The sequence below is a fragment of the Papilio machaon genome, chromosome 28 (genome assembly GCF_912999745.1).
Source record: "Papilio machaon chromosome 28, ilPapMach1.1, whole genome shotgun sequence".
In the NCBI taxonomy this organism is placed as follows: Eukaryota; Metazoa; Arthropoda; class Insecta; order Lepidoptera; family Papilionidae; genus Papilio; species Papilio machaon.
Genome location: NC_060013.1, coordinates 3,301,858 through 3,315,449, shown reverse-complemented (window position 1 = coordinate 3,315,449; position 13,592 = coordinate 3,301,858). Strand labels below are relative to the sequence as shown.

General features: G+C 34.3%; 2 protein-coding genes across 3 annotated transcripts; one reads left to right on the top strand and one right to left on the bottom strand.

Annotated features, from left to right (window-relative positions):
* Window positions 1-203: 203 nt before the first annotated feature.
* Window positions 204-8,423, bottom strand: LOC106709654 (interleukin enhancer-binding factor 2 homolog). Its single transcript, XM_045684982.1, has 9 exons — window positions 8,084-8,423; window positions 7,603-7,731; window positions 7,071-7,202; window positions 6,290-6,445; window positions 5,852-5,944; window positions 4,577-4,719; window positions 2,213-2,353; window positions 811-980; window positions 204-289 (listed from the first exon to the last, which is right to left on the bottom strand). The coding sequence occupies exons 1-9, from the start codon at window positions 8,255-8,257 to the stop codon at window positions 255-257; spliced, it is 1,173 nt and encodes a 390-aa protein (XP_045540938.1). The 5' UTR covers window positions 8,258-8,423; the 3' UTR covers window positions 204-254.
* A 270-nt stretch (window positions 8,424-8,693) lies between these two features.
* Window positions 8,694-13,021, top strand: LOC106709656 (vesicle transport protein GOT1B). 2 transcript variants are annotated; one of them, XM_045685066.1, is made up of 6 exons: window positions 8,694-8,874; window positions 9,636-9,727; window positions 10,338-10,516; window positions 11,043-11,124; window positions 11,442-11,480; window positions 12,819-13,021. In XM_045685066.1, exons 1-6 carry the CDS (start codon window positions 8,850-8,852, stop codon window positions 12,834-12,836), a joined length of 435 nt encoding a protein of 144 aa, XP_045541022.1. In that variant the 5' UTR covers window positions 8,694-8,849; the 3' UTR covers window positions 12,837-13,021. The 2 variants fall into 2 exon arrangements, with proteins under 2 accessions (XP_045541022.1, XP_045541023.1); XM_045685067.1 differs by having other exon boundaries at window positions 11,442-11,520.
* Window positions 13,022-13,592: the final 571 nt, after the last annotated feature.

Here is a 13,592-nt window from a genome sequence, read left to right as displayed (position 1 = left end):
CTTATGTTTGCAGGAGTAAATTAGACTAGTTTTGTTATTTTATTTCCACCATAAAGTCATGAGCAATAGCTAGTAAGCTTTAAACTTGGTCAACATCACTTCTTGCTCGAGTCTGTCCTAAGTCAGTGACTAGGTCTAAATCAAGCAAGCTTCTCCGCTGCCTTGTTTGATAAATTTAAGAAATAAAACAAACATCATCAGTCAAGATCTTTTATTAGTCAAATGTAGTTTATTGCTTGTCAGTAAAACTCTTGTCAGGCGGCCACACCATCTTGAGTCAAGTCATCATCTAGAAAAGAACATAAAAAGGATAAAATTTTGCAAACAGAAGTTGGACAAGATTGAATACAATCTAGCGCAATATTTTCTCATTTATAGAGGTTTTTTTCTAACCAGAGTTTTTCGTTTATGAAGTTTATTCATCAGGACAGGACAATGACTCTTATTTACAGAGGTTTCTCGCTGAACTATATATAATATTTGATATTTGCATAATTGACGAGTTAATTTGTTACTAGTTATAACTTTATCATCAGCTCACTATACATCCCCACTCTCGGTGCTTGGAGTCTACCTCAAGTTAGATGTGACTAGATCATAGTCAACTATAGCCAAGTGCGAGTTGACTTCACACATATCATTGAATTTCTTCTCAGACATGTGCAGCATCACGATGTTTTTCTTCACAGTAAGAATGTCAGATAAATGTATATATGTAAATAGAAAAACACATTGGTACATGACGGGATTCGAACTCAGGATCTGCAGATTACAAATCAAGTGGTTAACCCCTGAGCCACAAGAGTATACCTTTATCATCAGTATCCATAGGTTCAGGTGTCTCTTGGTATGCGGGTGCAAGAGGCGACACCACCACACCGTCCCACACTGTGATCTCAGTGGAGATATCTTTGCCACCCTCAAATGGTTGCAGCCCTAGGACATAGCGGTGACCACCACGGGCTACCACACGGAGTAAACTGAAAGGGAGATTTTGTTTTAATTTTACTTATATTATAAACTAGCTTTTACCCGCGACTCCGTCCGTGCGGAATAAAAAAAGCACACAAGATAAAAAAGTTCCTATGTCCGTATCCTAGTTCTAAGCTACCTCACCATCAATTTTCAGCTAAATCAGTTCGACCTATCTTGAGTTATAAATAGTGTAACTAACACGACTTTTTTTTTTATATATAGATGCGAATGTTTAGATGTACGAATGTATGTATAAAGTTATCTCCGGAAAGTCTCAACAGATCTTGATAAAAATTGGCATAAATGTAGAACATTGTCTAGAAGAACATATAGGCTACTTTTTATCTTTTTTTTTAATTCCGCGCGGACGAATGACGACGACGGATAAATCTATCTATACATTTAATAGAATAAGTGTGTCTGAAAAATCAAGATAAAATGATATTTTGTGTCCGTCTATCGCTCTGTTATCAATTCCACATTTGTTCTAAGTAATCTGCGGAACAGTTGGACCAATTTCGACGAAACTTTCAATGGAAGGTTGTTGATGTATGAGAGAATATTGTAGCCTATATTTTTTCCTTTTTTTCTAAATAACTTTGGCGACTTTTAGTAAAAAAAAAACATTTCATATTTATTCCTATTAATTCTAAAACTAGACATATTTAGTTGAAATTTTGGTTGAATAACCCCGTAATATTAAAAATCAAAATTTTCAGGAGAAGCAAAAAACCTTATTTCTTTAATAACTTCATCAATAATTATTGTACAAGAATCTTTAAGATACCAAAACAAAGCAAATATTTATACCTACATCGTATTTAATTTTCATTCATATATTCCGGACGTATTCTGTACTATGAAGGAAAAATTATAATACCGGAAATAAAAAATCTGTTTCAATAATGACTTTTGATGTGAAACATCTATAGGATCACTTGTAAACCGAATTGTTGGCGTGGCGACGGGTCGCCACGCTATACTGAGGTATACATTATTATTATTATCATTTATTTAATTATAATATTTAATATTTTATGCATATTGTACACACACGATGTTTCACATCTGCCAGGCGTCCCATGACGGCTCACAAGTTTTTTATCTCCGTAATTAACATTAAGAAAAATAATAAAAAAAAATCACAACATGTAATAAGACCTTTAGATGCTGAATTAAGAGTGCATTACAGGATTATTCAATGGGGGTGTCAATTTAATAAGTGGTATGTACTAACGTCTGTGCGGTGGCAGCGGCATGATCCTGCGCAGCGAGGTCTAGTGCTGTATGCGCACGCGCATGTGCTGCCTCACATGGGTCAGGTAGACCTGCACATCCCGGCAGGAACAAACCTCCCGCTAATAAGGATAGAGCACGTCTGAAAACAAAACTTATTTTAGAATCTTAACTAGCTTAAAGGTTTTTTTTTATTATTTTATAAAATCACATCTACAGACGCTTGGTCCGTACTCTTTTCTGCACAGGTTTTAGTTATATTTTTTTTTTATTAATATTATCCCTGTACTACATTGTTTGTTCCTGCTTAATACACACATATATATATATATATATATATATATATATATATATATATATATATATATATACACTCGCGAGCAACCAAATCGACTCACTCCTTGACGGCGCCCTTATGCATTGATTTTATTAAAACGACAAATGTCAATTGTAAATATGATATGTCATTCGAAAGCTAAAGATGTCAGCTTTAATTTGATGTCATTTTTATTGAAATACATTAATTATTTCTTAAGTTGATGACGTCTGAACGTAACAGTAGGAAAAATCGGAATTTATGAATTTATGAAAAGGTCTCGTATTTTGGAAATTACACAAAAATTGGTAGAAATTAAAAAAAAATATATTAAATCAATATTTTGTATTGCCCCCTTTAGCCTTTATTACAGCCTGCAGTCTGTTTTTCATTGAAATGATCAATTTTTTACAGTCTCTTGAGGAATGCCGTTCCACTCCTCTAACAATGCTGTCTTTAGATCATCTACGCTCGAAGGGACTGGATTCCTGGCTCGAACCCTTCGTTTAAGCTCGTCCCATAAGTGCTCGATGGGATTCATATCCGGGCTGAGCGCAGGCCAGTCCATCGTGCGCAATTCGACCTCTTCAAGAAATTGCCGAGTGACTCGTGCCGTGTGACAGCGGGCATTGTCGTGCATTAACACGAAGTCTTCGCCGACAAACCCTGCGTAGGGCACAACATGACTCAGTAGGATGTCGGTGATGTACCGATCAGCTGTTAGCCCGCCTCCACGGCCGCCCCCAGGCACGAAAACAAGATCAGTTTTTCCCTCTAAGGAAATACCAGCCCACATCATGCAGGAACCGCCGCCATACGCCACTGTTTCAGCAAAACAGCATTGGGAAAAACGTTCCCCCGGACGCCTGTAGACTCGGCTTCTCCTGTCACTGCCATGCAAACACATTCTGCACTCATCAGTAAACAGTACCGACCGCCAATGCGTAATGCTCCAATCGAGATGTTCTCGAGCAAAATGAAGGCGCGCTTGACGGTGGCCTGCAGTGAATTTGGGGCCCGTCGCAGGTCTTTTTGGCCTCAAATTGGCTTCCTTCAAGCGTCTTCTCACCGTCCATTTGCTTACAGCCACCCCTCGTATATGTCTCAATTCCTGTTGCACATCAACACCCGTGAGGTGTCGATTGCGCAGCGAGGTTGAGACAATGAAACGGTCGTCTCTCTCTGAAGTGCACCGGTGGCGGCTCGTTCTTGGTCTCCGATTAAAGGCACCAGTCTCTTGGAACCGTTTGTATACTCGGGACACTGCAGACTGGCTCAATTGGAGCTGGGCAGCGACTGCTCGCTGACTTAACCCTTGTTGCAACAAGGCAACAACTTGAGCTGCTTTTTCTGGTGTGGTATCCATGGTTTCAATAAAACTTTTAATGCAATTTACTGAGATGTGTACCGGCCAACTTGTGATAAGCGACTGATAGGGTAAACCGGATGTGGGCGGGTTTTATAGCGGGGAAAGGTAGCGCAACTCGTGGATACCTTATGGAGCAAATTTTCCCTGACGCCTAATTAAAATGCGTCATTAAATCAGCGCTTCAATTTTTTTTAGGGTATTGATGTTAAATGAGAGTACCAATCTTCAGCTTACGAATGACATATCATTTTTATAATTGACATTTGTCGTTTTAGCAAAATCAATGCATATGTGCGCCGTCAAGGGGTGAGTCGATTTGGTTGCTCGCGAGTGTATATATATATGTATATCTTAACTTAATTATAATTTTTTTTTAACCATACTTAACTTAACTAAATTACTTATACTATAACTTGTTTTTTTTTTTTTTTTTTTTTTTTTTTTTTAATTTTGGACTGTGGCGACGGATGTAGCTTAAAGGTTAAAAAGTACGGACTATTGATCAGTTGTTCATAGGTTCGAATCAATAAAAATAGTAACCACAAAATATTAATTGTAATTTGTTAAATTATATGCGTAACGTCATCTAGTTTCAAAATAGCCAGTACTTGAGTTGGCACGTCAAATAAAAGGTGACTCTTAGTCCAGATGTGCCAACTCAAATGTACTTGGTTTCCTACCTGAAAGCGACATTGATGGGTAGCGCCTGTCTGGCTGGATTGTTCATGATGCAGTGGTGTGCCAGCAGGTCTATCATCCAGGGTGTCAGAGGTTCCAGTCCCGCATGTCGCGCGCACATATCTCGTAGTAGACGGATCAGAACCTAGAAGAATTATATTTTAACCATGAATTATTATGTACTAGCCGTGCCTGCGACTTCATCCGCATGAATTACTGTCTTCGGGTAACATTTTAATTATTAATTATTTTACATCTTAATATATATAAATCTCGTGTCACAATGTTTGTCCTCAATGGACTCCTAAACCACTTAACCGATTATAATAAAATTCGCACACCATGTGCAGTTCGATCCAACTTGAGAGATAGGATAGTTTAAATCTCAAATTATAGTCGCAATTTTAATTTATTGCTAATTTTCTTTTTATCTGCGCACGGACGGAGTCGCGGTCGACAGCTAGTAAACTTATAAAATATCACAACAAAACATATTAAACTTACAAAATATTCACATAAACTTTACATATTCTCATATAAACTTTCATCCCCTATTCCCAATTGTTATATTGTTACGTATTCCGACATTCTTACGGTGAAGGAAAACATCTTGATGCTGCACATATCTGAGAATAAATTCAATGATATGTGTGAAGTCAACTCGCACTTGACTATAGTTGACTACGACATAGTCACATCTAACTTAGTGTAGACTCCGAGCACAGAGAGTGGGGATGTATAGTGAGCTGATGATGATATTGTTACGTATACGTTTATTTAATTACAATTAGTGCATAATTAAAAATAAAGTCAGGAAATTATATCACCAATGTAATTTGATCTCAGATGTAGTTGACTAACTATATAAAATAGAGGTCAGATTAGCCTACACATTGTTGCAGGTTATCTTATCTTACTAATATAATAAACTAGCTTTTACCCGCGACTTCGTCCGCGCGGAATAAAAAAATAGAAAACGGGGAAAAAATCCTATGTCCGTTTCCTGGTTCTAAGCTACCTGCCCACCAATTTTCAGTCAAATCGATTTAGCCGTTCTTGAGTTATAAATAGTGTAACTAACACGAATTTTTTTTATATATATAGACGCAAATGTTTATATGTATGTTTGTTTGAAGTTATCTCTAAAACGGTTCAACAGATCTTGATGAAATTTGTCATAGATGTAGAACATAATCTGGAAGAACACATAGACTACTTATTATATATTTTTTAATACCGAGCGGACGGAGTCGCGTGCGACAGCTAAGTATATTTACCTTAACGGAGGAATGATGAGCGTTCTCTTCAAACCATCTGCTGTGACGGATCGCAGCCAGATGGCTGCTGATCACTTTATACTCCAAGTGCACCTGGAACATGGTGATGATGAAGATGAACAAGAAAGGTGTAATAAATGATCAAACAGATTCAAATATTAACACCGAATGGTGTCTCTTACATCTTACTAATATTATAAATGAAAAAGTTTAGATGTATGGATGGATGTTTGTTAGATGGTATCTTTGAAGCCGCTCAATAAATCTCGATGAAATATGGCTCAGATGTAGAACATAGTCTGAAAGAACACATATGTAACTAAGTTTTTTTAATTCTTTGCATCTCGCAAAAGCTAGTTATCAAATAATTTGATCATAGTGGCGTTAATCCTTCTGAACTTCACTCATAAAACTAGATTAAAACCATCATTAACCTACCTCGGGCTCCAATTTCCTCAAATTCTGGTGCAATGTGGTGACAAGCACACGGACCGCAGCTCCCGCCGCTGTTACTGTGAAGCCGCGCTCATTGCATGCACAAGTCACCGATCCTGTGCCCATTGCGCGGGTCAACTTATTAACTTCTTCATTTACCTGGGGGTAGAAAACTAAATTATATCTCTATTGTAAAGACAATGGAGGTACAAATTAAATGATACTCAGAGGAATAATTATTAACTACTAGCTTTTACCCGCGACTCCGTCCGCGTGGAATAAAAAAAATGCACACAAGATAAAAAAGTTCTTATGTCCATCTCGTAGTTCTAAGCTACCTCCCCATCAATTTTCAGCTAAATCAGTTCGACCGATCTTGAGTTATAAATAGTGTAACTAACACGACTTTCTTTTATATATATAGATTGTTATTTGTATCAATGACCATAGTTAGAGCAGAGCCTGTGCGTACTGAAAGCACAACAACGAGATGAATATGTAGGGCACACATGCTCTGTGCAGAAAAAAACACTGCACACAGGAAGTGTAGAAGATTGGGGCGCACGTAACACTCACACCTATGTAGATCGTGTAAATAATCACCTAAGAAAAAATATCTCTTTCGTTAACCAGCATTAGGTGGTTTTATTTCCCCGTGCTCCGCATTGGGGTGCAACATTGATTATTGTTGGTGCACCTTCCGTGCAAGTCGTGCTGTATATCTGGAGTCATATCCCCACCCAAGGCTGACATAGGATGTACAATTGTTCTGTTTAATAGTTACCTTATTAGACAGTCCCTCCACAGCTTCTTTAGTCGGCAATGTTTTCATAATAACAACAATATCCGCAACATTCTTGCCCGCCATCATTGTTCCCTTTTTATACGATCCAACTTGTCTGACTTCCTCTAATTGCTAAAAGATAAACATAACAATAGCTCTTATGAATAAGGGTCAATGTGTAAATTGATAAGTTTACAGAAGAGGCACTAAAATTTTCAACCGTATAGGAAAATAGTCCGCCTTTACTTCAGCAAAAAATGCACATTTAAACCTGTTAATGTGTATTTATTTATAGTGCATGTTGTTAACTAAACTAAGAGGTAACTATGATAAATAAAGAAGTTAATAATTTACTAATATGTACATTTCTTTTGCACAGACAAACAAGCAAGGTGCCAGTAACACTTTCTTACTTATGGAGGTTGTATATCAGGACTGGAAAATCACTGGATTATAAAGGCTTCTCACTTATCCAAGTTTAACTGTATAGTTACTGAAATTAATGATTAAGGCATTTATCTATAATACTCACACATGCAGCAAAATCACCCGGAGCTACAACAAGATTATCCAGCACTGTCTGCAGCTTTGTCACAAGAGAGAGTACTGATGCCTGCTCTGATGGGGTAGGGCAAAGTTCCGCATGACGTTTGAGGAGTGCCTGTATAATTTTAAGTTATTTGTAACATTTTTTATAGTGAATATTTTTTTTATTTCTAGAATGTTGATTTGTTTGGACATGTGTGGTGTTAGCAAAAATCAATAATTTAATTATTGGTACAGTTCTTGAGAAAATATCATCTTTATTACTATAGGCAAATATTGAAAACACATCTTCACTTATTTAATAGGTGAAGTAAGTAGGTGAACTAAAGAAGTTTTATTTTATTAAATTTGTGTCTATTAATGACACTAAAGCAAGGTAAAACAATTAATTCATACTTTTAATTTATAATTTAAGAATTATTATATCGTGACAGATATTTCCTCATAAATATAGAAAAACATTTCACCTGAGTAAGCGCAGAATCGTCGGGCGCTGGTTTGCATCTTGGAAATGCTGGTTCTGCCAAAATTAAGTCGAAAGGAGGTCTCAATAACATCACTCGCGGTCTGTTAAACGGAGGCCTTCCCATTCCACCGCGCCCCGGCATACCTCGACCGCCTCTTCCAACACCACGAACCATAATATTTTTAAGTTATGGTGTCACTAATTTTGACACAATGCACTGTTAGTGTTAAATTATTTACACAACTGTTAAACAGTAAACACTTCTTGTTTTTAATCACGTATAATTCTATTTTTCTATGAAAAAAAACTTTTAATACATATAATTATAATAATAAATATAGAACAGACGCGGAACCGACTTTTTTCCGAGAAAGAGGTTAAAAATGTTGCCATGTACATGTACATGTAAGATAAATTATTTATTTTACTTTATAAAACATGACAAGTTACATATTCATTATCATTTTCTTTGTAAACAGTGGTAAATTGATTAAATTCACCTACATGTGTTCTTATTCGTGCAGTTAGAAAAAAATGTGAAAAAAAATGTATCCTAATGAAAATTCATAATATTTTGAAGGAACATGGTTGATTTAACTGAACGCATCTATTATTGTTTTGACGTTTCTTATTTTCGATTACTAAAATGACGTGGAGTAATAGGTTATAAATTTGTTTTACACTCTATTTACTAAACAATTAGGTCAATTTAAGGCCCTCAAGGGCCTGTATATTAGTGAAATTGAACTTGATTTTAATTCACCAAGATGATTGAGATAACGGACACACAAAGTGAGTAACAAACATAGTTAATGGTGTTTTTTTGTAAAATAATGGTAACCATCAGTAAAAATCTGCGTTCTCATTATTAAGATCGATTAAACACAATAAACTGTTATCGTAGAAATATATAACATTATGAAATCAATATCCTACCCTGTGTTATTCACGATTTATTACAAACATAACTTGTTCTTTCTTTTTGTTTTAAATACAATTCTAAGGTTGTAAATGCAATTAATGATTATACCTTCAATAAAAAATAGTTTAAGTATCAATAGCAGATGTTTATCTACAGTATAACATGCAATAAAATGATATAACTAGTGATTGCCCATTGAACGAATTTTGAGCATAATTCATTATTTAAGAATTTTTATTTCTTATTAATAGCTTTATACACCTCCTCATTAAGTCTAACTGCGTGAAATTTTACGTTCATGTAGTCAAATAGTTCCGCTCCCATTTCTGAAAAATTAAAAGAGACGTTTGCGTTGGTATGGTCATGTTCAAAGACGACCCAAAGATCTGGTCAAGCTGGCCTTAAACTTGCCCACGACGACGCGAAATCGCGGAAGACCACTAATCACTTAGCTGACGACGATCCAAAAGGATCTAAAAGATATCGACCTCGACAAACAAGACTCCAGGAATCGTGCTGTCTGGAGAATTAGGACAAGGAAGGCCGACCCCAAATAATTAGGAAAAGGCATAAATATAGATAGATAGAGTATTCAAATAGTTTTCATTTAGTATCAATGTATCTTTGACAGAAATTGGTGTGGGCCTGGCGGGGTTTGGTATGACATTCCTGTTTCTTGGAGTCCTTTTATTGTTTGATAAAGGTCTACTTGCTATTGGAAATGTAAGTACGAGAAGTTTTCAACTTAATTACATTGTGAATATCAAATCTTATACTTATAACTAATATTATAAATGCGAAAGCTTGGATGGATGGATGGATGTTAGAAGGTATCTCTGAAACGGCTCTAAGGATCTTTATGAAATTTGACACATATGTAGAACATAGTTTGGAAGAACACATAGACTACTTATTCATTTTTTTTTATTATTATTCAAACTATTGTGAGACATTATCATTAACTAAAATAGGAATCGGCTAAAACAACCTGATGAAGAGCCCCCGATGGGCTCGAAACTAGTTGGTGCTGACACTGGACAAGTGTATAAGAGTTTTTTAGCCATTTCCTATTTTAGTTTTTGTTACTACTTTGTATATGACATCCTTAACTATACATGTATTAAGTTAAATATAATTTATAATCTATCTATCCTTGTAATTAATAAATATTTGACTGTCTGTATGTAATAATGAAAAAAATATATAACCTGACTTAACTAAAATCCAACTTTTTATATTTCAAAGTTTACAATAGGCTTTTTTCTATTAAACTTGCAGATAAAGTCGCAGTCGACTACTAGTGTTTTACTATGTTTGTGAATTTTTTTTTCAGATTCTCTTCATCAGTGGTCTAGCATGTGTGATAGGTCTGCAGCGGACATTTTTCTTCTTCTTCCAACGGCACAAAATTAAAGCATCAATGGCATTCTTTGGTGGCATCACAGTGGTATTACTCGGTTGGCCTATGTTTGGTATGATAGCTGAGATTTATGGCTTCCTTTTATTATTTAGGTGAGTTATTACTTTGATTTTATGTTAAAAATAACAGATTTCTTTATGGCATAATTCTGATATTTCTTGGTATATGCATCTCATATAAGAATGATGAAAATTGAAATGAGATTTTACCTAAGTTTTAGAATAGTTTGACAAGGGATTGCTGGAATTCTATGGAGAGTTGGGTCGGCTGGAGTGAATCCAGATCCTGCTCACACGTAAAATTGAGCCCTTACAACTAACTAACTAACTAAATAGTTTGATAGCGGCAATATATCTCATTACAAGTTTTGAGCAAATTTGAAAAGAAACTAATATAAATAAAGAAAGCTTCATTTGAAATCTATTAAAAAATTTGTCTACGTCATCCGGGGATAGTGTAGCTTTCCGTGAGAGAAGTTTTCATATTGGTTCAGTAGTTTCAAAGCATATTCAATGGAAATGTATAATGAAATCTTTCCTCTCTATTATATTATTATATGAAATAGTTAATTTCAGTTACTCATACTTGTGTATTATTTTTTTTCTATTTGTTTTTCAGAGGATTCCTACCTGCGGCAGTTAATTTCCTCAGAATGGTTCCAGTGTTAGGTTCTCTGCTCAATTTTCCTATTATAAGAGGGGTAAGTTGTAATTAATTATGTTTAATTGCATAATAATATTAATCTTACTTATATTATAAATGCGAAAGTTTAAATGGATGAATGTTTGAAGGTATCTCCGGAACGACTCAACGGATCTTGATGAAATTTGTCACAGATGTAGAACATAGTCTGAAAGAACATATAGGCTACTTATTATTATTATTATTATTTTTATTTCCGCGTGGACAGAGTCGCAGGCGACAGCTCGTAAAGCTATAATTTTTTATCTGTGCCTATCTAAAATTGATAATTTTTGAGAAAATTGCGTTTTAATTTATTAATTTCTTTTATTCCAGATCGTAGACAGAATAGCGGGAGACAACGGCCGTAACATGGTATGATAAAGTGTTGCCATACGAAAATAAAGACTTTTACGTTAGTGTTAATATTTTTTACGTGTATATTTTATCTGTATGTGAGTTGTGTATTTATTGTTCGACGGTGTTGCCAGAAAATAAATAATTATGAATGTGGCCAAACAGCTTATTATTTTTTATATAATCTTTATTAATTATCTGTTTGGTAAGTCTAGTCTTTAAAATGCAATTTACGTTTTGAATATGGAATCTTAAATAGTTATATTATTTTGATACAAGATGGCGTTGTTATTAATTTTATGTTGTGAAAAACGTTTTGTAACCTTTTTTGTAGAAACAAAGTTTTACAAAAAAATCAAATTTTCTATTGTATTTTTGTTTCTTATTTGCAGATAAATTCATTTTGACGGTATTTAAAGTGTTAAAAGTAATTTTTATTGAATCTTGAGCCCCTTTTTATTTAAAAATTGCGATTGGCTTCACAATTAGATATTTAAATTTGTGACTTAAGTCGACTTATGAATGTATATAAATAGATGCGAGAAGGAATAATTTTGGAGTAAAACTTACATTTCCAATTTAGATAACTTTCTATGTAAATAGTTTTTTTTTCTGTAAAAAATATTTCTTATTAAATATATTAATAATATTGTGTTTTTTTTAATAGTTCGCCTTTAAATATACCATTAGAAAAGGTAAAATTATTTTTCAAATCTATATATATAAAAGAAAGTCGTGTTAGTTACACTATTTATAACTCAAGAACGGCTGAATCGATTTGACTGAAAATTGATGGGCAGGTAGCTTAGAACCAGGAAAAGGACATAGGATAATTTTTACCCCGTTTTCTATTTTTTATTCCGCGCGGACGGAGTCGCGGGTAAAAGCTAGTATAAGATAAAAGGCTACAGAATTTGTTTATCTTATTTTCTTTCTAATATTATAAATGCGAATGTTTAGATGTATGGATGGATGGATGTTTGTTTGAAATTATCTCTGGAACGGTTCAACAGATCTTGATGAAATTTGTCACAGATGTAGAACATAGTCTGGAAGAACACATAGACTACTTATTAAGTTTTATTTTAATTCCGTGCCGACGGAGTCGCGGGCGACAGCTAGGATAAGATAAATTATAATAATATAGCGTTAATTATTTTAATTTGAAAATGTGTTTGTTTAATTTGTTTCATCACAAATTAAAAACAGCGACATCTAGTATCAAAAGTTGGAAACTGTAAGACTAAACTGTCATAAGTAAAAACAAACGACGAAATAAAACAAAACTGTTTTGATTTTTGTAAATATAATAATTTGCACTTTCTTTTTTTATGTATGTGATTTTTATTTCCACAGGATGAGTCAACTTTATGAAAATACGATACCTGTAAATCGAAGACATTCCAAGAAGTTTTTAAATCCGAATTTATGAGTTAAATAAAAATAAATAGATGCAAACCGGTTAAAACAACATCGCAGGGACCGTTATTATTAAGTCGTATTAACCGATAGTCTATTTATAAGTCAGTTACATAGCTTTTAGTTGAAATATACAGTTTCAGTCGCAATAAACGATAAGTTTTTCACCGATATTGTATAAACTGGTTTCCGATGTAAATACATTTTTAAAATTGAAATATGGTCTTTTATATCTAAACACATCTACTTTATTCTGCTACTAATGTGAATATTCTTAAAAAAATCATCAAAATAATGTATTAAATTAGTTATCGCCCCCGACTCCATCCGCACGGAATTTATAAAAACTTAAAAAGTAGCCTGTGTGTTCCAGTCTATGTTCTATATCTGTGCCAAATTTCATCAAGATCTATTGAGCCGTTCCGGAGATACCTTCAAACAAACATTCGCATTTATCTATATATATAAAAGAAAGTCGTATTAGTTACACTATTTATAACTCAAGATCGGTCGAACTGATTTAGCTGAAAATTTATGGGGAGGTAGCTTAGAACTAGGAGACGGACATAGGAATTTTTTTATCTTGTGTGCATTTTTTTATTCCGCGTGAATGAAGTCGCGGGTAAAAGCTAGTTTATAATATTAGTAAGTTTTTTTGTATTCTGAATATTATTACGAAAGTTTACAAACTAAAAATTAATATACAATTCG